Genomic DNA, 25,446 nt, shown 5'->3' with positions numbered 1-25,446 from the left:
AAGAGAAGGGCTCAAGGCATGGAGACAAACCCCAGTGAGGACTGTACATGGGAGCAGGGTCTGAGTGGCTGCACCCCTCTGGAGCAGAGGGATTGTGCTGACCACAGGGACCGAGCGCGGGATATTAAACACGTACGAAACCAACCCCAGCCCTCCCCACCCCAAACACAACCCCCCCACACCCCCAAAAGTCAAAGATATTCATTTGCAAAGACTGACTTGTACTTCAAAAGGTTTCCTGTGGAATGAAAAGCCCTCGTGGTTTGAAGTAAAATACCCAGCTGGGCTGCAAACAGTGTCCATGAGCCCAGGGGGCTGGAGCCACGGCTGCTTCTTCCCAGAACATCTTTAAAAAGGAAAAATCCCCCTGGAGCACAGCGCTGTGGCCATCAGAGTCTCTGTGCAGCCAGTCCATCCTCGCCAGCCATCCCCAGGTGATGCTTTTAACCTGAATAATGCCCAGTCCAGGAGAAACAGGGTGTTCTGTCACATGGAGTGTGGTGAGGTCGGAGGGGAGGAACGGAGACATCCAGGAGAAAGCACAGCAGGAGTCCCCTCAGTGCTGCAATTCCTCTCCCAAATCTCTGAGTAGCCCCAAGGGCTCCTTTGCAGCATATCTGGTGCAGAGGGACATGCTCAGGGACCAGCTCTGTGCCTGCTGCTCTGCCAGGGCTGCCCCTGCTGGATCCAGCTTGGGACAGAGCTAGGGCCACAGCCAGGCTGCCCAGCCATGGCAAATGGCTCAATGGAAAATGCAAACTGGAGGTTTTGACTGAATTTAAAAGTGTTTTGACACTATCCCAGATGCAGGGAGGGGGAAAGTGTCTTTTTAAATTTTATTTTTTATTTAAAAAAACCCCTTCCAAACAAATAAATCAATGTAAAAATGTGCATGCAAGGGGTGGGCACACACATGGTGACCCCTATGCCATGGAGCCCTGGGTCAGAAGTGGTGCGTGACATTCTCTGGATGCTGATTCTCCAGAGGGATATTCCTCCATCCCAAAGTGTGCTGTGTATTCTTTCTGTGGCTGAGTAACGCAGTGGTTTTGCACCCCCAGCCCAGCTCCTTCAGGAGGTCCACGAGGCCACTCTGGGGGGCTCCAGGGACAGGCTCAGCCACCATCCTGACCCCGAGGGGATTGTGCCTGGCCCCCGGGAATTAACGCCCGGCTGGAGGAGCGGGCTGGGCTGGGAATGGTGCAGGGCTGTGCTCACCCACACCCACAGACACTGCCGTGCCTGCAGCAGCGAGCAGCACAGCACAGCCTGGCAGAAGGGTGGGCAGTGACAGCCTCGCTTTGCTAGGGGACATTCTGGGGTGTGAGTGCATCCTGGGGCCCCGCTGCTGACCTGCAGTGCGAGCCATTCTCAGCCACCACGAGCCCCAGCATTCACTCATCATCCCCCCGGTGAGGAGGGGCAACTCCTCCGTAGAAAAGGTATCAAAACCCTCTTTATAAAAGGAAAAAAAAGCAAGCAACGCAGCACTGGCAAACCTCCCGTTCCAGCTGCACCCCCTTTGGGGTTGCTCTGCTCCTCCTTTATACCATCACCCCGTAGAAATACATTCACTTTTTTTTTTTTTCTTTTTTTTTTCTTTTTTTTTTTTTTTTTCCCTTTTCAAAATTCCTCCACGAATTCCAACCGGTCCTTGCAGCTGTCCAGAGCCCCGCTCGGGGCTGGGCGGGCAGGCTCACACATCGGTGCTGATGCTGCGGCTGCGGGAGAACGCCTCCCGCATGGCCGAGAGCCGGTTGGGGTTGAGCGCCTGCAGGTTGGACACCGGCAGCGCCAGATCCTCCTGGCTCACCGTCTTGTAGCTCACCCGGTCCCCCCCGTTGTGCAGCTCCTCGGGGGGCTCCTGCAGGAAGAAGGTGGGGGGCTCCTGCAGGAAGGCGGGGGGCTCTTGGAGGAAAGAAGTGGGGGAGTCTTGGAGGAAAGAGGTGGCGGGCTCTTGGAGGAAAGAAGTGGGGGTCTCCTGCAGGAAGGAGGTTTGGGGCTCGTAGGGAGCGCAGCTGGGGCAGCTGGGCCGGCTCTGCGATGGTTTTTTGGTGAAGGGGGATGAGGAGTAGAGGGAGGGGCCGTTGGTCAGCACTACGTTGCGGTTGCAGTGCAGCGGAGGGATGTGCGAGTGCACGGCGAAGTCGGGCTCCTCCTCGTCCTCCTCGGATTCATCCTTCTTGCAGCAGTAGTACTGAAACGGGAGGGGCTCAGCTCGCACCCCCAAAGCTCCCAGCCCGCCAGCCCCCCCCCCCCGCTGCCGCACCCCCCGGGCCTTACCTGGAGCCTACAGTAGCAGAGGACGGCGATGATACAGAGTAAAATGACAGTCGCTAATATTCCACCTGTGATGACCACGGTCCCGGCTGTCATCCGCCCTCTTCTCCATTAACAGCCTGCAAAAGGGAGTGCACGGCCTGAGGGGCTGGGCTGCAGAGCCCCAAACTCTCTGCTAAAAACCAGGAGGGCTCTGACGGGCAGAATCACGTCACATCCCTGGACTGGGCACTTGTGGAAAGTCCCCAGGGAGTGTCCATCCCCTCAAAAATGCAGGTGGAAAAGGTTAAAAAAACTTCATGCAGTGGGTGAGAGACTGAGTGAGAAGCAGCTCTGGGGTCACATCTGTGTGTCCTGCCCTCAGGGGGGGAGTCAAGGGAAATAACCCCAGGCACCCAGGACACTCTCCTGGCTCCTACCTGGCAGCAGAAATCTTCAGTGATGGGAGAAGAAGCCTTGCAACAAGGATTTCTGATCTGCACTCGTTTTCCTTTGAGCCTATAATCCATTTTCCCCAGGAACACAATGTGGTATTTTAATTTGGAGCTGCTGAGTGAGCCTTTAAGGACTGCAGGGAGCAGAGTGCTGCCCTCCCTGAGAGCAGGATCCTCCACATCCCCATGGCCAAGCCAAAGTGCTGGGGGGCTGTGGGGGCACCCCAGGATCATGTTTGGCAGCCCCAGGTGAGCTGTGGCTGGGAGACAGGGCACTGCACATCACAGAGATGCTGTGGCTCAGCTTGGCCCCTGTGGTTGGGATTTGGGGTACCACCAGCACCCTTCTCTCTCTCTGGAATGCCCCTGGGGAGCTGGCACAGCACTGGGAGCAGCAGAAGGTCCTGTCCCTGCTGGGCTCATCCAGAGGGCAGATGTTGTGTATCATGCACAGCACAATCCCTGCAACACCAGCACGGGCCTTGCTTTCAGCATCCCTTCATTGAACGCTCAAGGGAGGCCTCAAATTCCTCTCCAGCCCAGGGTAAGGCACAGCTTTTTGCCCTAGGAAGGATGCTGGGGAGAGGTGGTACCTGCCTGCTCACAGCTGCCAGCAGCTCTGAGACAGTGGCTCTAAAACTGGCACAAATAAAAGCTCCAGCAACATTTTAGTTTGGGCTGGGAACAGGAGAAGAGACATAAATTAAAGGAGAAATCATAGCCTGACCACCTACTCTACAAGTGCTTTAACAAAGCTGGCTCCCAGCTCGTGCTATCAGGTTAAACCAAAAACCAGCCACCCCAGCCCCAAAATTACTTCAGCTCCCGAGGAAAAGCAACTGTATCTGTCAGGGATTTAACCCGCTTCCAAAGAAAACAAACCTGTGCCATATTTTCAGGCACTTAATGTCCTGCTAAAGTTGGGTGAGTGCTGAATGGATAAAGCAGCGTCACGTTTAATGTCGCTGCCGAGCAGCTCGGGAGGAGGGAAGGGAATTTATCCCGGGAATTTATCCCGGCGGCTCCACCGCTCCTCTCACCGCGCGGCCAAACCCTGCCCTCGTTCCTCGGGGGAAAACGCTCCGACGGGGCTCAGGAGGAGCGGCACAGCCGTGGGAAGGGTTTGACAGCGGTGCCGTCGCGATTTAGAAACTTTGGCTGCTGTTTAAAGAGGGATGGAGGCGCCTGGCTGGACCAGGTGCCAGCTGGAAATGCCCGTCCCTGGGTCCTTTGCTGTTCCCATTTGCAGTCCCCACGGGCCCCCGAGCCCAGGGCAGGGGGTGCAGGGTTGGGACAGGACCTGGCTCTGGGGTGGCCACTCAGCCCCGCGGGCTCTCGGGGATGGGCCCTGAACCCATCACGGAGCATCAGCATCTCCCTGGCGGCACAAGATGGGAGGTGGCAGGCGCAGCTCTGCCAGGGAGGGCTCTCCGGCTTTTCCACCCATTAATTAAAGCCCCGGGGCACAAGCTGAGGTTGCACTGAGCCCATTTCCATGGCTCCTGTCCAGCCGAGCCCGGCCAGACGTGGCATCTCAGGCACTGCTCCCTCCGGAGCCGGACCATTTGCATTTCTCCCTTTTCCCCTCCCCAAACATACTTCTCTGATTAAAGCCGCATACCTGGAAGCTTTAAACCCTCCAGCGTGCAAAGGAGGGAGGAAAGCAGAGCATAAGGAGGCCCATAAGCTGAACAATTCCTGTCTAGACCTCCTTTTTACATTTGTTCCTAATTTCACGCTCCACAGGCTCCCAGATTCATATATTTAGCAATAAATATCCTGGTAAAAGGAAGTGCTTTGCAGCTCCGCTGTGGTCTCGGAGAAGGTATGTGGGTCTGAGGAGAGCAGGCACGGGAGAATCAGTCCCGGGAGACCTCGGCTCCTCCCTCCGACGTTTAGGAGCCCTCCAGCTACCAAGGATGTCTGGACTCACCCAAATTCAGCCCCCAGCACACCGTCCATCCCTGCCAGACAGCAGGAAGAGGCTGCAGGGGGGTCTAACTCCGCACAGGCTGTTTGCCCCCAGCCCAGCAGCCCTTTGCTGTGGTCCCCAGTGCCGTGGGGTGACAGGGGATGGTGGCCCTGGGCTCACTGGGACCACACAGGGCTCAATGCAAGACTTCTCCTTTCTCAGAGTGAAAAGGTTGTGCTGCTACAAACCAAAACCATCTCACAATTCCCAGGTGCAGGTCCTGCAGGAGCTGTTTGGTTTTAGACACAACCCTGTGCCACCTGCCTGCTTCTGCATGTCCCTGCCATGGCTGAGGATGTGGATTTTGAGGCTGAACTGTTCACTAAAGGCCGGGTCTGCCCCAGCCTCTGCTCCTGTCTTCCCTTGGGCACTGCCATGAGGAGCTGCCCGAGCCCAACCCAGGGGCTGGGGGAAGCTTGTCGTGAACGACAGACGGTTGGGATGGGAAATCTTCCTGTTTCCACCTCCCCAGCATCCTGAGCACGGCCCCTAGACCACCGCGGGTGCCCGGGGTGGGGAGAGGCTGCTCACAGCTGCGCCTGGCTCTGTGCAGGCTCTGCCTCTCTCGGGAGGGCTGCGTGGGAGGAAAGGCTTCCCAGCAGCTGGGGGGGCTGAGCTCAGCCCAGCCCGAGGCTCCAGCAAATACCCGGCTCTGAAAAGCTCAGTTCCAGGTCCAGAGGGCTGATATGGACTGGCCTGATCCTGCCTGCTGAAGCTGGGGGAGAAGGAGACCTTGGGATGGAGAAGGAGACCTCCAAGGTTCCTCTAAGCACCCAGTTAAACTTCTAGGGCTGGCAGGTGTTAATAATAATCTTCTGGACAATTAAATGAATGAGGCTTTCAGCTGTCCCATCTCACCCCAACTCCCATCTGCAGGGCGACAAAGTCATTCCAAAGAGTTTTACACCAGCTGGAAGTGCTGCCGTGGCAAGTGGTTAAAGAAAGGGAATGCTGGTCCTGCTGAAGCTGTGCCTGCACAAGGAGATCATGTCTGCAAAGAGCTGTATCCCAAATCCAGCCCTGGGAGCTGCTTCCTCTGCAGCCAGAGACAGCACAGCCCTCTATCCAACACGAAATGTGGGGATTATTCACCTGTCTCCAGGAGCTGGGGATTCAGACAGAACAGCCAGGCTGGGCACAAAATGCCAACTGGCAGCACAAACACAGAGATTGATCCCACCCGGTGCCCAGCACTGGAGCAGGGAGGAGATGAGACCCCACCCTGGTGAACACCCAGGGATAAACACAGGCAGGAACATTCCCTGCTCCAGGCACACTCAGCTCAAACCCCGGCAGGAGACCCTGCCCCTTGTTCAGTTTGTGCAGGGGAGCAGGGCTCAGCTCTGCCCCACGCTTCCAGACAGCAAAGATGGAGAAAAGAAGGAGAAAAAAAAGGAGAAAAAAAGGGGAAACACCCATCCCACCCTCGGCAGGGAGCAGGGGGAGGCCAGCTCCGTGTCCTGAAGTGACACCATCCTGCCTGTCTTGGCTCTGCTCTGCACGAGCACATCCCTGGCTGTGCTCTGCGCTTGGACAAGTTGTCTCTGCCGTGCGTGGGTGTCCTGCAGCACCCGGGAAGGGCCCCCGAGGGGGGACAGAGCCTGGCACAGCCCCCAGGCTGACCCTCATCCGGCTCACTGGGTCACTCCAGGCCAGAGACACAAGGGACAGACCTCAACGAGGGGATGTTGAGGTCGGGGAGGTAGAAGTTCTATGTGGAAAATGGGTGAGCAGCTGTGTGGGGGCAGCACTAGCCTGAGCCTGTGTGCTGCAGGGAGAGGAGCTCTGCAGGTCTTGCCCTGGTGGGCACTGCAGACACTTCCCAGCTCATCCATGTGCCACCAATCCCGAGACTGGCACTGCTGATCAGGCTCTGCCCCAGAAGGAAGAAAAAGAGCTCAGGGATGCTTCCTCATCATCAAAAGATGCCAGGGAAACAGGAGAGCATGTGAGGGATGCTAGCTGGTCAACATGCCACTGCCCTCAGCCATTGGGCCTTGCTGCTTTCTGTCCCTGAGTCGGGTGCACACAGCATTCAGGACCTTGAATCAGAATAGCAAGAAATCCCACTGTAATAAACTGTCCAGGGCAGAGCAGACTGGATCTGAGCCCTTGATGCTGTAAAGTTCAGGATAAGCCTGGCTTAGACTCCTCTCTTGCCACCCTGGAGCTCCCTGAGTGCCCCAGCTCTGCCCAAAGGCAAACACCAGAGAACATGGGTGTGAAGGAAAGCCACTGCCACCGGCCTGGGAGGTGGGAAAGCAGCAAATAAACCAGCAGCCAACACCAGTTTGGTGGCAAATCCAGCCTTCCTCGTGCAATTCCCCAGTTCCTGTAATCCTACCCAGTCAATGAATAAGAGCTGGGCTCTGGGAACTGCCGGGCAAGGTGCCAGCAGGAGACTCTGCATGGCCCGAGCCAGCGGACAGGGCAGCTGCCAGAAACACAGGCATGAACGTGGCTTTCCATATGCAAAACGCTTTAACCAGAGGGCCTGCAGCAGGCCCACAGTGCTCCCTGTCCCCTCCCCATGGCAGCATTCCTGGCCTGGGGACTGTGTTCCTGCAGGGATTTAAACAGGCTGGGCTGTGGGTGGGCTGGGGAAGGGCACCTGGGACCTGGTCACTGCAGACCCTTGGCTTTGACAAGGCCACCTGGGCACTCCTCAGCACAAGGTGACCCAGCTCATCATTCCAGGCTTGCCCATCCCAGCACCAGTGCTGTCCCCATGGGAAACCCCATCTCCAGGCACTCCGTGCTCCAAAGGGATTTTTGAATATTTTATGAGCAGAGGGCACTTGGCTCTGTGTTGTGCCCTGCTGGGAGAGTGCTGCTCACAAATTCCCAGCCTCATCCACAGCAGATGGGTCCTCCTGGGTGCTGGAGATGGCTCAGAGATCCTAGCAGTCCCATATTCCCCCCTGCATCCATCAGGAGGACTGTGCTCATCCCATCTCTGCTCAGACAGCATCCTTGGCAGAGCAGCTCCTGCACTCAGGAGGGGCTTTCCCTCCCCTGAAAGGCACCACTATTGATGGTCCCTGGGATAAAAAGGAATTTCGTCAGCCTGTGGCGCATCGAGGAGGGCTCCACCAACTGGGAGATGCCTGTAACACTGTCATGGGCTTTTAACAGGAAAAAAAGAACGGAGAACAAATATTCCACATCCACCTGTCCCTTTCTGGTGGCCTTAGAGCCTTTGCCTGACTTAAAGCCAACTACAGAGGTTACTGTCACTGGTACAGGGATAACCCACAGCTCAGATTCCTGTGAGACCCCCACCAACCCCTCCCTGAGCCCTCCTGCAGCTGGGACAGCCCCTGATGCTTCAGCTCCCACTGATGTCCAGAGCAGAAACCACACATTGGAAAGGGAAATCACCCCCAGTGCCTGATCAGTAATTTATCAGCCAGGACATTGCTGGAATAGTGCTCAGCTCTGCAGAACAGGGTCCCAGGCACCTCCAGGCTTGGGCAGGGTTCAGGGGACACCTGGCAATGGCTGAGGGCAGGACAACACCATGGTCAGGAAAGGTTTTAGTGCCCTGACAGTGAGAGCCAAGGCTGGAGGAAAGTCAGGATCACACTGGGCTGATTCAGGGATGTGTCCCCCATGCCTGCATCAATGAGAACCCACAATAAACTCCTCCAGAGGGCTGGAGGGACAAGGGACTGTTCCTCTCCTTTCTGCCCATTCTCAGCTCAGCCCTTTGCAGCCAGAAAATCTCCCCCAGTGCCCCCAGAGCAGGGCTGATGTGGGAAATGGGTCACACTGAGCTGCTCCTTCTGTCTGCTGCTATTATAATCCAATATAACCACATATAAAAATGGTACTACAGCTCATTAACTCCCCGAATTTTATAATGAAGAGTGTTTTGTTAAATATCATGTGTCAGTCCAAAAACTCCTTGCTCCATTTTGCTTTTTCCAAAGACCAAGGACACACTGTATATGTGCCCTTGCAGGTGTCCCTTTCACAGAACTGTATTTTGGGTCAAAGGGACCCTTTAAAAGTCATCAGGTGTGACCCCCACAACCAGCCAGTCTGGATTCCTGTGTGACAGCAGCTCACTGACAACAAAACCCAGCAGAGGAGGCTCAAGCTGAACCCATCACAGAGCATGGCTGATGAGATCCTTCCTACAGCAAGAGCCACTTCAAACTCTGGGGTTTCCTGAAGCTAAAAAAAAAGCAGAAGTTCCTGGCAGAATCAGGGATCCTCTCCCACCAGTTTTTAAAGCAGGAATGAGCTCTTAGCGTGAGTCTCCAGCACACTTAAGAAGGTTTTCCTGGATCCAGGGGTTGCCCATCTGAGAGAATGTGTGCTCTGCAGTAATGAGGCACTAATGGCATTTAGCACAATCAAATCACGCCTCACAGAAATAATATTTGCACAGCTCATCAAAGCGCTGTGAAGGCTTACTAAGCACAATGCCAGGCAGGAATTTCAATGGCTGCAGATGCTCCATGGGGAGAGGCTGAGCTGCTGGGGAGGGATGGAGGGGGAATGGCTGAATCACCTGGATGCTGCCCTTGGGAATGTCCCCTGCAGGGGCCATCCCAAAGGTGCTGCTGTCCTCATCCCAAAGTGACTGGGGAAGGTGGCTGTGGACACTTCAGCATGGATGGAGTGCCCACCATGCTCTGCCCCTCTGTGGAAATGAGCAGCCACGTCCTGAAAGGATCCACAGGGGTGATGGTGAAATCCAGAGAGGAATGCTGGTGACATTGAGAGAGATGCTGGTGACACTGAGAGGAATGCTGGTGACAATGGCAGAGATGCTGGAGACATCCAGAGGGATGCCACTAACCTGCCCACCTGCACACCAAGCCTACACTGGTGTCAGTCCAGGACAGGTAAATCCAAAAATCCAGGCCCAAGGAGCTGGCGCAGCAGTGGTGGACTCACCCCCAGGGGATTCCACAATCAGCCAGGCTCTGTCTTGATTCCAGACCTGCTGTCAAACCACTCCAGAGGGTTTTATCCTCCTCAGCCCCACCTTCCATTGCTTAAACAATCCCACTCTGTTTAAGCACCAGGAAATATTTCCATCCATCAGCTGGGAAGCAGGCCATAATCTGAAACACACATAAGCAGTCTAAACTACTTCCAAAAAATAAAAAAAAAAATTAAAATTTAAAAAAATAATAAAATAAAATAAAAATATAAAGATATAATAAAATATAAAATATAAAATATAAAATATAAAATATAAAATATAAAATATAAAATATAAAATATAAAATATAAAATAAAGATGTGCTGTCTTTGCACCCTGCATCGTTTAATCACCCCTTGAGTTATGGCTTAGGCAGCTTGAGATATTAAACCTTGGAGAGAGCAGGTTTGGGAATCAGCAGATTGAGCTGAGGTGCTGCAGTCTCAGCTGAGCTGGGCAAAGGTCAGGGAGTGGGGAGCACCCACTGCCCAGCCCGGGGTCTTCTCCCAGCAGGGCAGTTTTGCAGGCTGGAAATGTTCCTTGGCCAAGCTGAAAAGCTCATTGAGAGCCAAATATAAACCTTACTCCTGATGAGGACTTTTTCCTGCTGCATTCACTGAGCTCCCTCCCCACCATCTCACAGCAGAGCTCACTGCAGTCCCCTGGAAAGGCACAGTCAGAGACATCAAAAAGCCTTAATTGTCAGAAAATGCTGCTGAACCAGTGCACCAAAAGTGGGAAAAAAGGAATTTGTTCTTGTGAAAGAGCGACTCTTCCCAGAACTGCTCCATTCACAGGGATTTTGAAAGCTTCTCATGCTGAACACCCGAAGCTGCTGCTCCAGGAGCTCTGTGGGAGCTGATGTCTGACACCAACAGCTCACTCCAACATTCCTGCTGTCCCATCTCCCAGGAAATGCCTCGAGAACACAGTTTCATGGCTCAGACAGCACTGCTGGGCCACAAGGATGGGAAAACACTCACACAGAGTCACCAGGTGAGCTCTGAGCTGATGACAGCCCTGGCTGGGAGCTGGAGCTGCCTCCTGCTCCTGGGGCATTGGCAGTGCAGATGGGATGGGATCAGCACTGCCATCCCCAAGGATCCTGGGGACAAGGATTTACAGGCCAGGAACACTGCACAGAGGGACAGAAAGGTCCTGGTACCCTCTGATGGCCACCCAGAACAGCAGAAGCAGCAGCTCTCCCTGTGACTCCTGCCAGTGGCTGCTTTAGCTCCTGGGGTTTATAGCTCTGGACATGCCCCAGCCTCTGCATGGAGAGTCCCTGGAGAATCACCCTCATGGGAAATCATGGGCTGAGTCACCTCTGCTGCCATCCAGGCCGGTGCTAACGGAAGCCTTGCATGCTTCAGAGCTCATGTTTGCACCTTTTGGCTTCTGCTGCAGGCAGGTCCAAAGCCACACAGAAATCTGCCGGGCCACACTGTGCCAGCAGCCTGCCCCAGCTGCACCTTCAGCCTCCCTGCACAGCTGGGACACAGCCCTGCCTCAGCCCAGGACCTCTGGTTTGTCCCAGGGCCTCTGGTTTGGCCCAGGACCTCTGGCTCTGCCAGGGGAAATGTTGCTACTCCAACACCCATTTTCCAGACAGGGATGTTGGTCACAGCTCTGCTTTTGCAGCCATGTTGCCTGAAATGCATCAAATCCCAGCCCATTTCCAGATGAGGTGTCTTCCACCTGGCCAGGCAGTGGGAGAGCAGTGAGCTGGGAGCAGCTCCATGCTCAGGCATCCCCACAGCAGTGTCTGGGGAGGATGAGCCCACTCCTGACCCCACAGATGTCCTGGGAGGGTAAGGAGCCATCAATCCCCAGCTGCTGCTGAGCCATCGATCAGGCTGGGGAAGAAGGGCACAGTGAACAGTGGCAGTAAGCAGGAAATCCAACAGCTCTGCATTTCCAAGGGGTGTGAACACGGCTCTCCCTGGGATAGGAAGATCCTCAGCAGATTAAAGCCTTTGTGAGCCTTTGTGAGCTTCCCCATCCTGCTCAGGAGTCCAGCCTGGAATCCAGGACAGGTAAATCCAAAAAACCAGGCCCAAGGAGCTGGTGCAGCAGTGGTGGACTCACCCCCAGGGGATTCCACAATCAGCCAGGCTCTGTCTTGATTTCAAACCTGCTGTTAAACCACTCCAGAGGGTTTTACCCTCCCCAGTGCCACCTTTCACTGCCCAAACAACCCGAATCTCTTTTAAAATAAATTATAGCAACCTGAGAGCTCCAGAGACACCCTGCAGGCAGCCAACACATAGAGCAGCACCCTTGCCAGTTGTGTGGGGGGGTGTCTGGCACTGGTGACATCTCCATCAGTGTCACACTGTCCCCCCAGCACCCCTGAGCTGCCCTGGGCTCTGGCTTTCCATACAACCCACTTTTTTATCTCCTCAGTGCTCCTCCTCTGCCCTGGGGACACAGACCTGGGTCTGTGCTTCCAGCTCCTGCTGCTGCTGTGACACCAGGGGACTCCCTGGGTGCTGCAGGCAGCCCTGCCTGGGATCTCCAAACAGACATACGTTGCTGGTCTCATTATAAAAAAAAAAAAAAAAAAAAAAAAAAAAAAAAAGGGATTGGGAGTTTCCATAGCTACAGCTTTACATCGCTCTGGCTCAAGCCCTGTAATGAGGCACAAGTAGAATGTTTTTTCCCACTCCAGCCCAGCAAGGCAGCATGGTGCATGAATAAAGAAGAGGAGAAGAGAGGGGGAGCTTAGGGATCTTGGAAATAACACATAAATGTTAAGGACTGGGCTTTGGCACACGTTCTCTTCCCTAGGGCTGGGGCAGGGCATGAGCTGCACTTCGGGTGAGGAGGGAAGGAGCCCTTCACTCATCACACGGTGAGTGAGATGAATCTTCAGGCTGCTTGACATGGGCAGAGGCCAAAAACTGCTGCATTTGAATTCCTGTCTGCCTGGTGCTCCCAGGGCTGGATCTCAGGGACTCAGGGAGCTGCTGCAAGCAGGGAAGTGCAGAGGGTTAGGGCTGCCAGGGCTCAGACACTGCCCACAGCACCTGGGACAGGGGACCTGCCTGCCTTCCCCTCCATGTCCTGTGTTCAATGTTATGTCACCCCCTTAGGGCTGCTGTCAGCACTGTCACACCTGTATTTACAAAGTGATCACAGAATTCCAGGCTGGGCTGGGTTGGAGTGACCCTAAATTTCACCTCATTCCACCCACTCCCATGGTTGGGAACACCTTTCACTGTCCCAGGCTGCTCTGACCTCCCCTTGGACACTTCCAGGGATCATGAACAAGAGGGAGATGGGCTTCCTCATGGTTTGCACCCTGGAGTTTCTCTACAGGCAATAAAATCTCCTTATGTTATCCTCTTTAATAAGGATTTATCATTGCTCCATCAGGGAATTAATACAGACCGTCTGAGAGGGTAATTTTCAGATTCTTGGCCACTCACCATGAACCGGTTCCAGTGAATTTTCCCTTTTTTTCCTCACCTTAATTTTGTTACAGCTTTTCCTGGGAGATGAGAGAGGGAAAGATTTAACTCAGAGAAAAAAAACAAAAGATAACAACCCCACAACAACAAAATCATAAGTGAAAGAGCGGAAAAGATAGAGGAACTCACACAGCTCAGCTGAAACCCCTCATTAGGAGAATAAAGAAACAGAGAGAGAAAAAATAAAACCTTCACACAAATTTCTCTGCTCAAGCCCACGTGGGCTGGGATCAAATGTTTGGAATATCGACTGTTCCCAGAGACAGCATCTTCCCCAGAGCAGAACACGTGTGAGGGATCCTCTTGCCTCTCGTCAGCACGGGGACGACACCAGCCCTGCCTTTGAAATGACTCCTTGATGCTGGAGAGGCCCTTAAGAGCGAGGCAATGCTGCTCTGCCACCTCCCTGCCGTGCCCAGCAGCCAGAGAAATGCTGCCACAAGGCACCAGAATGGGGGAAACCGAGGCAGGTGAGGTGGGAAGGACGGATGTGGTCAGAAATTTCAGCTCAGGGCTGGTGCTTCCTGAGCAGGCTGCAGCTGGAAAACCTGGAACAGAGACTGGACAGAGCTGGAGAATAAAGTAGATATTTATTGAAAAGCCTTTAAGGACACACCTTGGGCAGGACAGGAGCCTGGCCAGGGCTACACCCAAGGTGGATCCAAAATGGTCGAAAAATGGTCACTAAATGGACACCTGGTCACGAGGTCTCACACTTTTGTAAGTTTTGGTCCATTTGCATATTGGGATTAACTGTTCAATTACAGCTTCAGGTTATGAAGTCCCATCCTTCTTGTTTTCTCTCTTCAGCCACCCTTGTTTGTGCTTTTGGGTCTGAAAACTTGTAACCTTTGTCCTTCCTCCAGCAGGAAAAGGATTTGTTTTGTGTCCCTGCTCTGTGCAGAGCTGAGTGACACTGACTGTGGGCTCAGAGCTGCACCCCTGGAAGCAGAGAATCTGAAAAACCATGAAAGCTCAAACTTAAGGCATCACCTTTCCTGCTTAAATGGTGCCTGACTGGCGGCACCCCAAAGGACCAGAAAATCCTAGGGGTCTTTTCTTAGAAAGCCAAGCCTCAGAGCAATGCTCTGAATCCCACCCTGAGCCTGTCTGAAGGCACCCGCAGCAGCCAGGAGGGATCAGGGCCCTGAATCCCCCAGGGGTGAGCCCACAGAAATGCTTCCATCACTCCTGGAAAGCAGGAGGAGGCTGACACAGCAGCCCCAAATCCCAGCTGGATTTCAGCTTTCCTCCCTGGCACCATGAGTTCACTTCACCTGAACACAGGTGTTGGAACTCCTTGGGAAGCAGGAATGCTCTGCTGTTAAATAGCAGAGTTAATGTGCTGGACTGGGAGCCCAGAACCAAATTGCACAACTGCTGGTTTTCTGAGCTGTACTGGGATGGACTGGGAACCCAGAACCAAATCAGCAAAACCTTCACTGAACCGATGCTGAATTTCTGAGCTCTCCAGGCACCACCTCCCCCAGGGAGCCCTTCATCACCATCCTGCCTCAATGGAAAGCAGACACAGAGCTGGGGTTTAAGTCTTACAAAACCCAGAGCTGTAACAATGTGAGCATCTTCCCTGCCCAGTGCCTGGGAGTGCCCCTTGGCACAGAAGAGCCCCCCCAAAACCTGTGATGGAGCTGTTCCTGTGGGAGACGCCCCTTTGGAAAGTTCAACAGACCAGAAATCTCTTCTGGGAATCACGAATGCATTCACTCCTGTCTCAAACCACGAGCATGGTTAAAAACACCTTCCAGCCTGGCTGCCACTGCTCCTGGGCTTGACAGAGGAGAGACTGGAGAGTGTGGGAGCCCAGGAATTTCTGCTGGGAGCCCAGGATGCTCCAGTGCTGCTCCTGGATGGTTTAATTGGGATGATCATGGAATTGCACAAGCCTGTGATATTTGGGTTATGAGGTGATGTTAACAGCCCAATCAAACAAAGCTCTTTTCATTTCAGGTCCTGGCAAACCTGTATTAATTTGGGGGAATCTTCTCTTTTCAAGCAAAACTCCAGCAGCAGCCTGCGCCAGTTTTATGCATCCCTGGGGCTGAGCAACTCTAATCCTCTGCAGCCAACAGTTCTGCCACAGCCCAGCAATCTTCACACTTTATATTTACTACCAATCAAGTCAGACAGTGTTTTAAACACTAACCCTTTGCCTGCCAATTGGAACGTTCAACAATATGCAATATTTATAGCAGTACCTAGAAACAAGGTCAGATCAGTGCTTGTTTTCTCAGAAATTGGTATCATTGTTTTGTGTTTTCTGTAACCTGTGTTGTTTTCTTCGAAAATACAATATAAACAAAGATGTGGTGCCAGGAACACAAAGGAAAATAAGTGCAACTAAGAAAAATTCCACTTTCTGTGGGCTGAATCTGCTCCCACGAGCTTCTGTGAGAATCAGGAATAACTCTCGAGAAAACAGCGAAGATGAAGTGTTGCAAATCAGAAAAAAAAAAAAAAAAAATCACCTGGAGCAATGTCCGTTGTGCTTGTCTTTATCTCAGGGGGCTGGGCCTGCCCCTGGAGTGTCACATCCAGTGCTGGTCATGGGGGATGAAAGAATCCCAGAATCCCAGACTGGTCTGGATTGGGAGGGACCTTAAAGCCCCTCTCAGTCCATCACCTGCCATGGTCAGGGACACTTTCCACCATCCCAGGGTGTTCCAAGCCCTGTACAACCCAGCCTTGGAGACATCCAGGGGCAGCCACAGCTTCTCTGGGCAGCCACAGGTGCCCACCAGGCCTCCCCTGCAAAGAGCAGAGACCTGAGAGTTCCTGCCTGAGCTCAGTGATGGAAGTCAGTGCTGGAGACCTGAGCTGCCCTTGGAATCACAGCCTGCTTTGCCTGGGAAGGGACCTTTAAAGGCCACCAAGTCCAACCCCCAGCCAAGAGCACATTCCCTGCTCTGAGTGCACCTGAACGCTGCCACAGTCACTCAGAAAATGACTTTGGTGACAGCTGGATTGGAGACATCACCTTGAGGGCTCTGAGAAAAAACCTGTCAAGCATTTGATGGCATTTGGATGTGGAAGTGGGGCTGGCTCCGCTCGCCCTGCAGCCGCAGGCAGGGGCAGCCCTGTGCCTGTCGCTGTTTGCACAAGGAGAAAGTCACACAAGGAGCCCGTGGGACAGCCATGAGTTCGAGTCATTACCTCAGTTGCTCCTTTGTGCAACATAACAATAAACCCACTAAATTTTCCCGACAACAAACGCAAATCAGCGCTCATTATCCTTCCCCTCCCAACTCCACTCCCACTCTCTCAGCAGAGCTATTTTCCCCCAGATCCCACCGCTAATCTTTCCAGGGCTTAGCCTCCCAGCGGGCAACACCAATCAGGCCGAGACACCTCCTTCCCTTTCCCTGAATCCCCGCAAATGGGGATGAGAAGATGGGGAGAGATCCCCGGCAGCGAGGCAGTGCATCTTCTCAGCCACCCCTCTCACAGCCGGGACACCTCCACGCTGTAATTCCCCCCCACAGGAAACAGCCTGGAGTGCCACAAAATGCCTCCTGTTTTCCCTCCGGAACTCGGTTTTCCTCTGTCGCTCCTGTTAAACCAAAGAGCGGTGCGATGCTCCGGGTGGAAGAGCGGTTTGCAGGAGGAGCATCGCTGCCTGCAGGGATGATGCAGGAGCTCACCAGGGAACAGCCTCCCTGCACACGCTGCCACCTCGCCCAGAAGGCAGGCGGCAGGTAAAGGAAAGAGCGAATGGTTTCTCAAAAGCTCAGGCAGGAAGATCCGCGATGGATCTAAAATCTAAACCCCGCACAGAGAGAGCGCGCAGGGAATCGCACGGCAAAGCCCGAGCAGCACCCTGTGCCTAAATCGGGAAGCAGCCGAGGTTTCCAGGCAGGAGCTCCGAGCCGGGATCGCACCGTCCCTGCCGGTCACCTCGGAAAATACCCCAGCATTTCCCAGGCACAAAAAAAACCCCAAAACACCCCAAACACCCCAGAGAAGCGAAGGTGGAATATTTGGAAGGGAAATGAGCAAATCTATCTGTAGGTAAGTTATTTTTCTCGCAGGAAGCCGTGCCTGGGAGTGATGCTCCAGCAGAGCTGTGATTTTTGCAGCCGCTCCGGGGACTTGTCTGACGCTTCCCTGTGAAATCCCCCTCGCTCCCGGCACGCTCCCGCAGCACCGCGACGAATTCCAGCCCCTCTGGATCATCTTTTACAACAAAATCCACGGCATCCCTCTGCTGTGATCAGCGCCAGCCTGTGAATCTCTGAACCTCGGGGCATTTTTGATGCCGTTCAGCTGAAGTGACCCGAGTGGGGAGAGGCTGGGAGGGTGAGGAATCCATCCTGAGGCTGAGGTGATCCCCAGAGGGATCACCCAGAAATCTGGGGGTTTCCGTCGCCCTGGCAGCCACTTTTCTGGCGTTTATACTGATGGATTTCCCCACTTTCATCCCAACCACGCCGTGGGTAAAGAGAGGAGCTGGCTCTGCCTGGTGCCAGCTCTGTGGGGACAAGGACTGACCACTCGTGTCCATTGTGGTCCAGCCCCTCCAGGCAACCCAGGAACGAGGGGCAGCTCTGCACAGGAAATAATGCAACCAACACAGGGCTTTTCCTCCTGGTTTGCTGCGATGGGAAGGAAGGGGAGGCAATCCCAGCTGTGTGGCCTGCTCACCACCTGCAGCTCCCCCAGTGTAAGGAGCTTATGAGCTTCTGCAGCTCAGAGCCTGCGATGAGCTCCTACCTAGAGCAAAGCTCAGCGTGGCCTCAGAGCCAGACCTAAAGCTGCTGGTGCCCAGGGCTCTGTCCCCTGCTGAGCAAGATCATCTCCTTTATCCCCTCCCCAGGAGAGGCCAACCTGCTCAGCCTTGGAAGAGCCTAAGCTGGACTTCAGTAGCAATTCAAAGGGGGAATAAAACCCTGCTTTTTCAGCAAAGCCTGTTTTTCAGGCAGTTTCCCATGGTTTGTCTCACCACCTAAGGATTTTGTTGTCTTGGAAAGGGAGGAAGAAGAAGAGGACAGGGCTGTGGAGCAGGAGGGCAGGGCTGAAGCACCAGTGGGTGAACAGAAGGGAAAAGGGAGGGATGGGCAGCAGGATGGGTGTATGAGGTCTGAGCAGCTCCAAACCAGCACTGAGAGCCTTCAGCACTGACATAGCCTCACAGCAGCCCCAGGTGAGGCACAGGAGAGCTGGAGCCAGCGGGACAGGATGGCCCTGCTGCAGGCAGAGCCCTCTGCTTGGCCCCAGGGCTCCACTGAGTGGAATTCATTCACCCCCACTGCCCCTGAGAGAAAAAACACCGGTGAAACAGGAAGATATGTGAGCCCACGACAAGACTTCCACTCTGAGGGGCAGGAAATCATCAGTGAGCATGAATTCTGTCTGCCCTGAGGCTGAGGAGAGCAGCCAGCAGTGGCTCCTGCCAGGAGCAGGGGCAGATGTGCGAGTGACAGCAGAGCCACAGCTCATCCCTCCCTCCGTGTGAGCAGCATCCCTGTCACCTGGGCCAGGGGAGGGGGGACAGCTGGCCCTTGCCTCCTGCCAGGAACCCATTTCTCCTTTTCTCAGTAGTTCAGTGCTCTGGGACGTGCTGAATGGAGGCGTGGGCTGGGCTCCGAGTGGCTCCTGCTGTGGCCTCGGAGTGTGGCTGCCCCCGCCAGCCCCCTCTCCCTGCAGAGCCTCCCACCCTCGGCTCAGGTGCTGCTTTAGCCGTGGCTAATGACATTTATTTTCTCCTCAGCGCCTCGGGGAGGGCTCTTTCTTTCGCCCTCCCTGCTGATGTGAATTCTGCTGCCCTGTTGTGCTGATCTGAGACCTTTTTTGTTGTTGTTGAAGTGCTGGTGAGCTGCCCTGCGTCCCTCCTCTGTGCCTGCTCTCCCTTCAGCCATTTCCCAGGCTTGATCCCACCAGCACTGAAGTAAAGGGCAAACCCTCTCACATTTTCAGGTTGGATCAGGTCCCCTCACCTGACCAGGACAGGCTGAGCCTTACTTTTGGGCTTTTTTTGGTAAGTTCCCTCTAAAACATCCTTCAGAAAAGGCAATTACCACAGTGCCATTAAAGCTTTCACCGTTGCACGGCCAGATAAGTCGCTGGGAGCCTTTTGAAATAACCTTTAAACAATGGATCCTGTCTTGTTTACTGAATGTTTCTGAACTCAACAGTAATGCATCCAGATGTCACCCCTGCCTACCGTAGGCCTAACTATTTCTGGAAACACACCAAAGGCAAATTGCTTGGATAATGTCAGATATTGTTGCAAAAAGAATATGACAAGTTTCCATCTCCTTGATAAAAGCTGTGGAGCAGAGAGTTATTTCCCAGGGCAGCAGAGCCGCGTGTACCTTCGACTCAGCCCCATGTGGGAGCTGCATCCCTCCCTCCTCCAGCTCATGGACAGGTGGGCAATGGCACGTGTTTTCCAGCTTCCAGCTCAGGAAAACATCAGTGTTGCTGTCCAGAGAAGCTCAGCACACTCACAAGATCCACGCTGGGGTTTTTTTTTGTGGCTGCAGGTGGCTTTTGTCCTGCAGGAGGGAGATGGGAGAGAAGCAATGGAGAGGGTGAGCAGGGGCTGAGCTCACCCTCTGCACAGTGATGCCTCAGCGCTATTGGGAGTGAACTGTCAGCTCTGAGCCATCACAGGGGATTGCTCAATGAGCAGGAGAAAACTCTGTCTCAAGTGAGAAGGTGACAGAGCTCGCCAGCTCCTGGCTCATGTCCTGTCTTCACTCCTTGTCCTGCCAAGGGGAGCTCACACTGAGGGAGGTGCTGGACCCAACATTGTCCCTGCTGAGGTTCAGCTCCAGACGGAAATCTCTCTTGGACACATAGGATGGGGTAAAATCATCATTGTTGTGGTTCTGGCCTAAACCAAGTCCTGTGTCCCCTCAGTGATGCCTCTGACACCTTGGGAACCACATCTCCATGGAGCTGCTCCTCCTCCTGCTGCCCTGAGCTGCTATTAATGGCTCAAGGCTGTTATTAACCTTTCCAGGGACAAAGAGGTCCAGGGATATTTCCAAATATTGTTCTGACTTTTAATTTTGTTCTCCAACCTTTCCAGCTGCCCTCTGCCCAGGGCTGCTCGAGCAGGTTCCTGAGGTCCCAGTCCTGTCTGGGTTGTCCCTGGCTGTGAGCTGAACGTGGCTGAAAGGTCTGGGGAGGGTCAGAGTCCATCACCCACCTATCTGTCAGCCCTCTGTCCATCCGCACTGCTGGGATAAAGGCTGTTTGCTCAGGCAAAGGGGGAGCCAACCCTACCCTAAGAGATCCCAAGGAGAGGAGGAGAAAACACACTGACCTGGGAGAAAACACAACGTAGACAGGGAACGAGCTGCAAGTTCAACCCCAACAGCTGCCACCTCTGCTGTATTCCCTCCCTGCACCTCCTCAATGTCACAAGCTGCATCACCAGCCGTGGCTGCAGGAGCCCTGCCAGCATGCAGCACCTCTTTCCTGGCCATGTCCTTGTCCATATCCATGACAACACCACAGACAGGTATGGGAACAGGCTGAGTGACAGGGGACCAGCCATCCCTGCTCCTTCCACCAGCACTGCGCAGCCACAGGGAAAAGTCTGAGTCAGGCAAATCCCTTGGAGCTTGGCCAGCTGCAAAACCCCTCCTTGCCCCATGTGCTGGGAGCTGAGGACACATCCTGACATCCCAAAGGTCGGTGGCACAGACTCTGCCAGGCTGTGAGGATGCGACAAAGTTCTCTGGGCTGCACAGAAATGCCTGAGGGAATTAGCACCTTTATCTCTTTGAGTCTGGCACCCAGCAAAACTTTTAAAGATCTTAAAGAGGTGCTGAGGAATGGCTGTGAGGTCAGGGGTGTTTTTTAGCTTCAGAGTGGGAAATATTTAGAAATGTTTGGGTCAAGAAACCATGAGCAATGAGTCTGTCCCTTCCCCACTGCTGAACACGTTCTCCTCAGAGAAAAAAGCCCCTGAGTCCAACCTTCAGGCTTGGCTCTCGTGTCACCTCCATGAGGGTTTAGAGACTGCCAGAGATTCAATCAAAAGGGTCAGGAGATGTGACAGGCAGACCCACCTGCCAGGCTTTGCTGGAAAACAGCGATGACCACAGCGAGGACACAGCCAGGAGCTACAGCACGGGGGATGTTCAGCACTCCTTGTGCCCAGGTAGGCACAGGTATTTCAGAGCTGCCTGTGTTTGTGATCTGTGCCCGCTGGCAATAAACCAGAAAGGAACAAATGCTGTTTCCTTCCTTCCCCTCAAATCCCCACATCCTTTCTGAACGAGAACCAATGTACTGCGGGGCGATAAATCAACATCAGCAGCTTTGCAGGGGATTTTGTTGAAGTTCTTTATCTCTCCTGAGCACCAGCACCATTCCTTAAGAGGTCCTGTCATCGTTCTGCACAGAAATCCTGACATGCACAGGAAGGAGGTTACACTTCTAATTACAGCTGCACGGTCTTTAAGGTGTTTAAAATCCCTTTTCACCAACTGACAGCCTCTAATGCACCTTTCTGCTCGTTTCAGGCAAGACGAAAATCAACCACAGAGGCTGCAAACAACCTCCAGTTATTCCCAAGCCGTTGCAATGGGGCAGGAGCCTCAGCACAGGTGTGGGATAGTTCAGGCACTCACTTTCATGCACAATTCATGTCAACTGCTTTCCCTCACAGCTATAATTTAGACGCTTCCTCAGCGAAGACAAGATGTGATGACTAAAAATCCCATCCTACTGGGTACTTTTGCTCAAATGAAGTCACCCAGGAGCACCATCTGCACTCTAAAAATCGGGATAACCCACCAGGTTCCCTAAAATGACAGCCATACATCACGACAGACTGAAGTGCAGAGTTTTCCCATCTAGGTTTTATGCTGATTTCGCTGCTCCTTTCAGGCTGGAAGACAATTTGTTGAACCTCAAAGTGCCGTCTTCTCTTACCTTAAATTTATTCTGCCAGAAAGCTGTCTACCTTAATGAGTATGAGCACACCCCCACTACCTCCCAAGTTTGGTGATCTGTTATGTCAAATATAAATAATCCTGTCTGAAAGCGGTCGATATGGGGAAATGAAAAGCCATCTTCCCTGGGGGGATTTCTCTCTCCCTCCCACAGCCCCCCTGAGCCCTCAGGCTACCTTTAATGTGCTGAGCAGCATCCATGTGGCTCTGAGAGCAACAGACCTTGATGGCAGCTGGATTCAGAGCGACAAAAACAACCCACAGGTGACTGTGCCGTCACCTTCCTCGCATTCTGCCCTGGATCCCTCTCCATCACCACTGAGAGTCAGCCTGATGGGATGGTTTGCTACCTAACCTGGGGCTGGGCTGTCCTACAAACTCCTTGGGATGGAGAGGGGGATTCTGATGTCCTTTGGGGCCAGCACATGAGATAGAAACAAAGTGAGTCCCATGGCTCCAGGTGGGATGTTCAGGCAATGAAGAGAGGCCGGTCCCAGTCCCACACTGAGTGCCCAGAGGGGACCGAGGTGTCCCTGGGGCAGAAGAGGACACGACCTGCCCGCCCAGGAAAGGCATGGGATGGGGGCAGCTTTCCCACTCCGTCCCTAAAAGGTGCTTTCATGACATCCCTCACAGGCTTTGGAGCTGAAGATGCTGTAGGATGAGGGAAAACCGAACCTGGAGCCCGCCAGGATTTCCCATTTCCTGAGGTGCGGGACTCGCCCGGTCCCTCCGGGCAGGCTCCGGGGAGCGGATGCCGGGCAGTTCTCCATGTCCCTCCTCACCCTGTCTGCCCCTCCAAATCCCCTCGCAGCCCCACTCCCGGGGCTCTCCTGTGCCCGCCGCCCTCCTCGCGGGCATCCCCCGGGGCTGGGGCTTCTCTGCCGGTTCCCCCGGAGCACCGACCAGGGCAGGATGTGCCGGGCAGCGGGCGGCGGGGGCGGGAGCGATGCAAACGGGAAAAACACCGCGAGAGACCCCAGCGCTGGGAGAGACGGGGAGAAAGGGCCCGGGCAGAGCCGGGGGGGCCCCGCCGAGCCCCCGTGCCGGTGCCTTCTCTCGTTCCGCTTACCTTCAAACGGGGGAATGGGGCCGGCTCGCTCAGGTGAGGACCGCGTTTCCCGAAGTCTCCCGCTCGGAGAGCATCAATACCAAAATAAAAATAATAAAATAATTTTTAAAAAAATCTTAAAAATTAAATAACGGTCAAAAAAAAAAAAAAAAAAAAAAAGCGGCAGAAGGGAGGCTGAGGAGGCGGGCGGCAGCGGCGGGCGCGGAGCAGGCAGCCGGCAGCAGCCACCCCTGTCGGCACATGGCCGGGCCGGCGGCTCTGCGGGGGCCGCTCCCGCCTCCCCGCCCCGCTCCCAGCGCCAACGGGGCCGCCAATGACGGCCCGGGAGCGGGGCCCAACCGAGCGGCGCCCCCCGAGCCCGCAGCGGCCCCGCACGGGCAGCGCCGCGCCCGCCGCCCCCCGCCCCGCGGCCCCGGGATGCGGCACCGGCGGAGCGATGCGGCTCCGCTCCCCCCGCCCAGCCCGGGTGCGCCCGCGGGGGCTCCGGCCCGAGTGAGGGGCTGCTCTGGGTATCCAGGGGGGGCAGAGAGGGGCTGGGAAATGGGGGACTGCCCCCCGAGCTGGGTTACCCCCAAAGACAGAGGGGTCATCCCGCTACGGACCTGGAGCACCCCCTACAGAGCCGGGTCACGGTCTTTATACCTGAATCATCCCCCTAGAGAGCCGGGTCACCCCCTCCATACCCAAATCTCCCCCCTAGAGAGCCGGGTCATCCCCTCCATACCCAAATCTCCCCCCTAGAGAGCCGGGTCATCCCCTCCATACCCAAATCTCCCTCCTAGAGAGCCGGGTCATCCCCTCCATACCCAAATGTCCCTCCTAGAGAGCCGGGTCACCCCCTCCATACCCAAATGTCCCCCCTAGAGAGCCGGGTCACCCCCTCCATACCCAAATGTCCCCCCTAGAGAGCCGGGTCACCCCCTCCATACCCAAATGTCCCCCCTAGAGAGCCGGGTCACGGTCTTTATACCTGAATCATCCCCCTAGAGAGCCGGGTCACCCCCTCCATACCCAAATGTCCCTCCTAGAGAGCCGGGTCACCCCCTCCATACCCAAATGTCCCCCCTAGAGAGCCGGGTCACCCCCTCTAAATCTGAATCACCCCCCTACACAGCCAGATTACCCCCTCTGTACCCAAAACACCTCCCTACAGTGTGGGGTCACCCCCTCTATACCCAAATCACCCTCAAAAGAGTGGGCTCACCCTCTCTATACCAGGATTACTCCCCTACAGAGCCGTGTCACCCACCACTGGGCCAGGGGACGCTGGTTTGGACAAGAGACCTTTGCCCCTAGAGCTGGCACAGGAAAAAAATCCCCTTCCCCATCCCCAAGGCAAACCCCACAGCACCCCCTGTTTGATCCCACACAGCCCCCAGGGCGTTTTGGAGGTGACATGAGTTTGTTCCCTGGTCTGTTTTTCAGGAGCTGTGCTGGGTTTTCAGCTGGTTTTGGTTTCATGAACAGAACAGGGAATGTCTCTCCTCTTCCCAAACCCATTCCAGCACAACCTCAGCTTAGAGTCCTCATCCACAGCTTTTTCCCACAGTGGTGATTTTCAGCAGCAGCAATTCACAAGACTTCCTTAATCCTGGGGCAGTGGTGACCCTTCAGAGCTGGAAAAAGCAAAATTTTGGGACAAAACCTGAATCCTGAAGGGGAATTACCCCTCTGGCAGGTGGGCAACCTGCAGAAGCACCACCACAGGAGACATGGAGGTTTTCCCCCAGCCTCAAGCTGGTGCGACAGGGGAGCACAGACTGTCCCAGCTCTCCCTGAGCTCTGCAATCCCTGGGCTCCCTGCAGAGCTTCCCTGGGCACAGAGGATGCTCAGGAGGCTCTGCCTCATCCCCTGCCACCATCCTTGGCCTTTGCCACCCAAGCTGTCAAATCCTCAGGCAGCAGGGACCCTTCTGCAAGCCCCTGGATTGTCCCTGTCCATGGGGATGTGTGACTTTTGTCCTGCAGCATTCATTTCCCTGGCAGTGAAACTCGTTCCCAAGAACTAACTTAATTTTTCTCGTCAGCAGTCCCAGCCCATCGATACTTTTCTGTCCCTCTCAGCTGATGAGAATAATCAGTGTTTTTATAGCACATCTGCTCGTTTTGAGATGGTATCGCTCATAGTGCTCCTTTACTCTATACAGAGGGAAACAGTTGCATTTAATTAATTGCTCCCCAAATAAAATGATCACTGCCAGCACACTTTACAAGCAGTTCAAAAGCCTGTGCAGAGATCTGAAAGGAAAAGCACTCACCGCGATGACAAGAAATGAAGGTGAGGAGGAAGAAAACCACAGTTTATCTTTAAAGAGTCTACTTAAGACTATTATTATTTAATTATTATAT

General features: G+C 54.4%; 1 protein-coding gene across 1 annotated transcript; it reads right to left on the bottom strand.

Moving 5' to 3' along the window:
- Window positions 1-1,257: 1,257 nt before the first annotated feature.
- Window positions 1,258-23,772, bottom strand: FAM163B (family with sequence similarity 163 member B). The gene is made up of 3 exons (XM_083875681.1): window positions 23,098-23,772; window positions 2,284-2,399; window positions 1,258-2,197 (listed from the first exon to the last, which is right to left on the bottom strand). Exons 2-3 carry the CDS (start codon window positions 2,374-2,376, stop codon window positions 1,697-1,699), a joined length of 594 nt encoding a protein of 197 aa, XP_083731807.1. The 5' UTR covers window positions 2,377-2,399; window positions 23,098-23,772; the 3' UTR covers window positions 1,258-1,696.
- Between the last annotated feature and the right edge of the window lie 1,674 nt (window positions 23,773-25,446).

This window comes from Zosterops lateralis (genome assembly GCF_965231275.1).
Source record: "Zosterops lateralis genome assembly, chromosome: 20".
In the NCBI taxonomy this organism is placed as follows: Eukaryota; Metazoa; Chordata; class Aves; order Passeriformes; family Zosteropidae; genus Zosterops; species Zosterops lateralis.
Note: the sequence above shows the minus strand (reverse complement) of the source record. Positions and strands in the feature narration are given on the sequence as shown.

What these genes read in the sequence shown, in the direction of transcription:
- FAM163B (XM_083875681.1), bottom strand. Translation starts at nt 2,376, where the DNA reads ATGACAGCCGGGACCGTGGTCATCACAGGTGGAATATTAGCGACTGTC. An exon ending in TCTGCTACTGTAGGCTCCAG is followed by an intron (nt 2,198 to 2,283) that starts GTAAGGCCCGGG and finishes CTCCCGTTTCAG; the next exon opens with TACTACTGCTGCAAGAAGGA.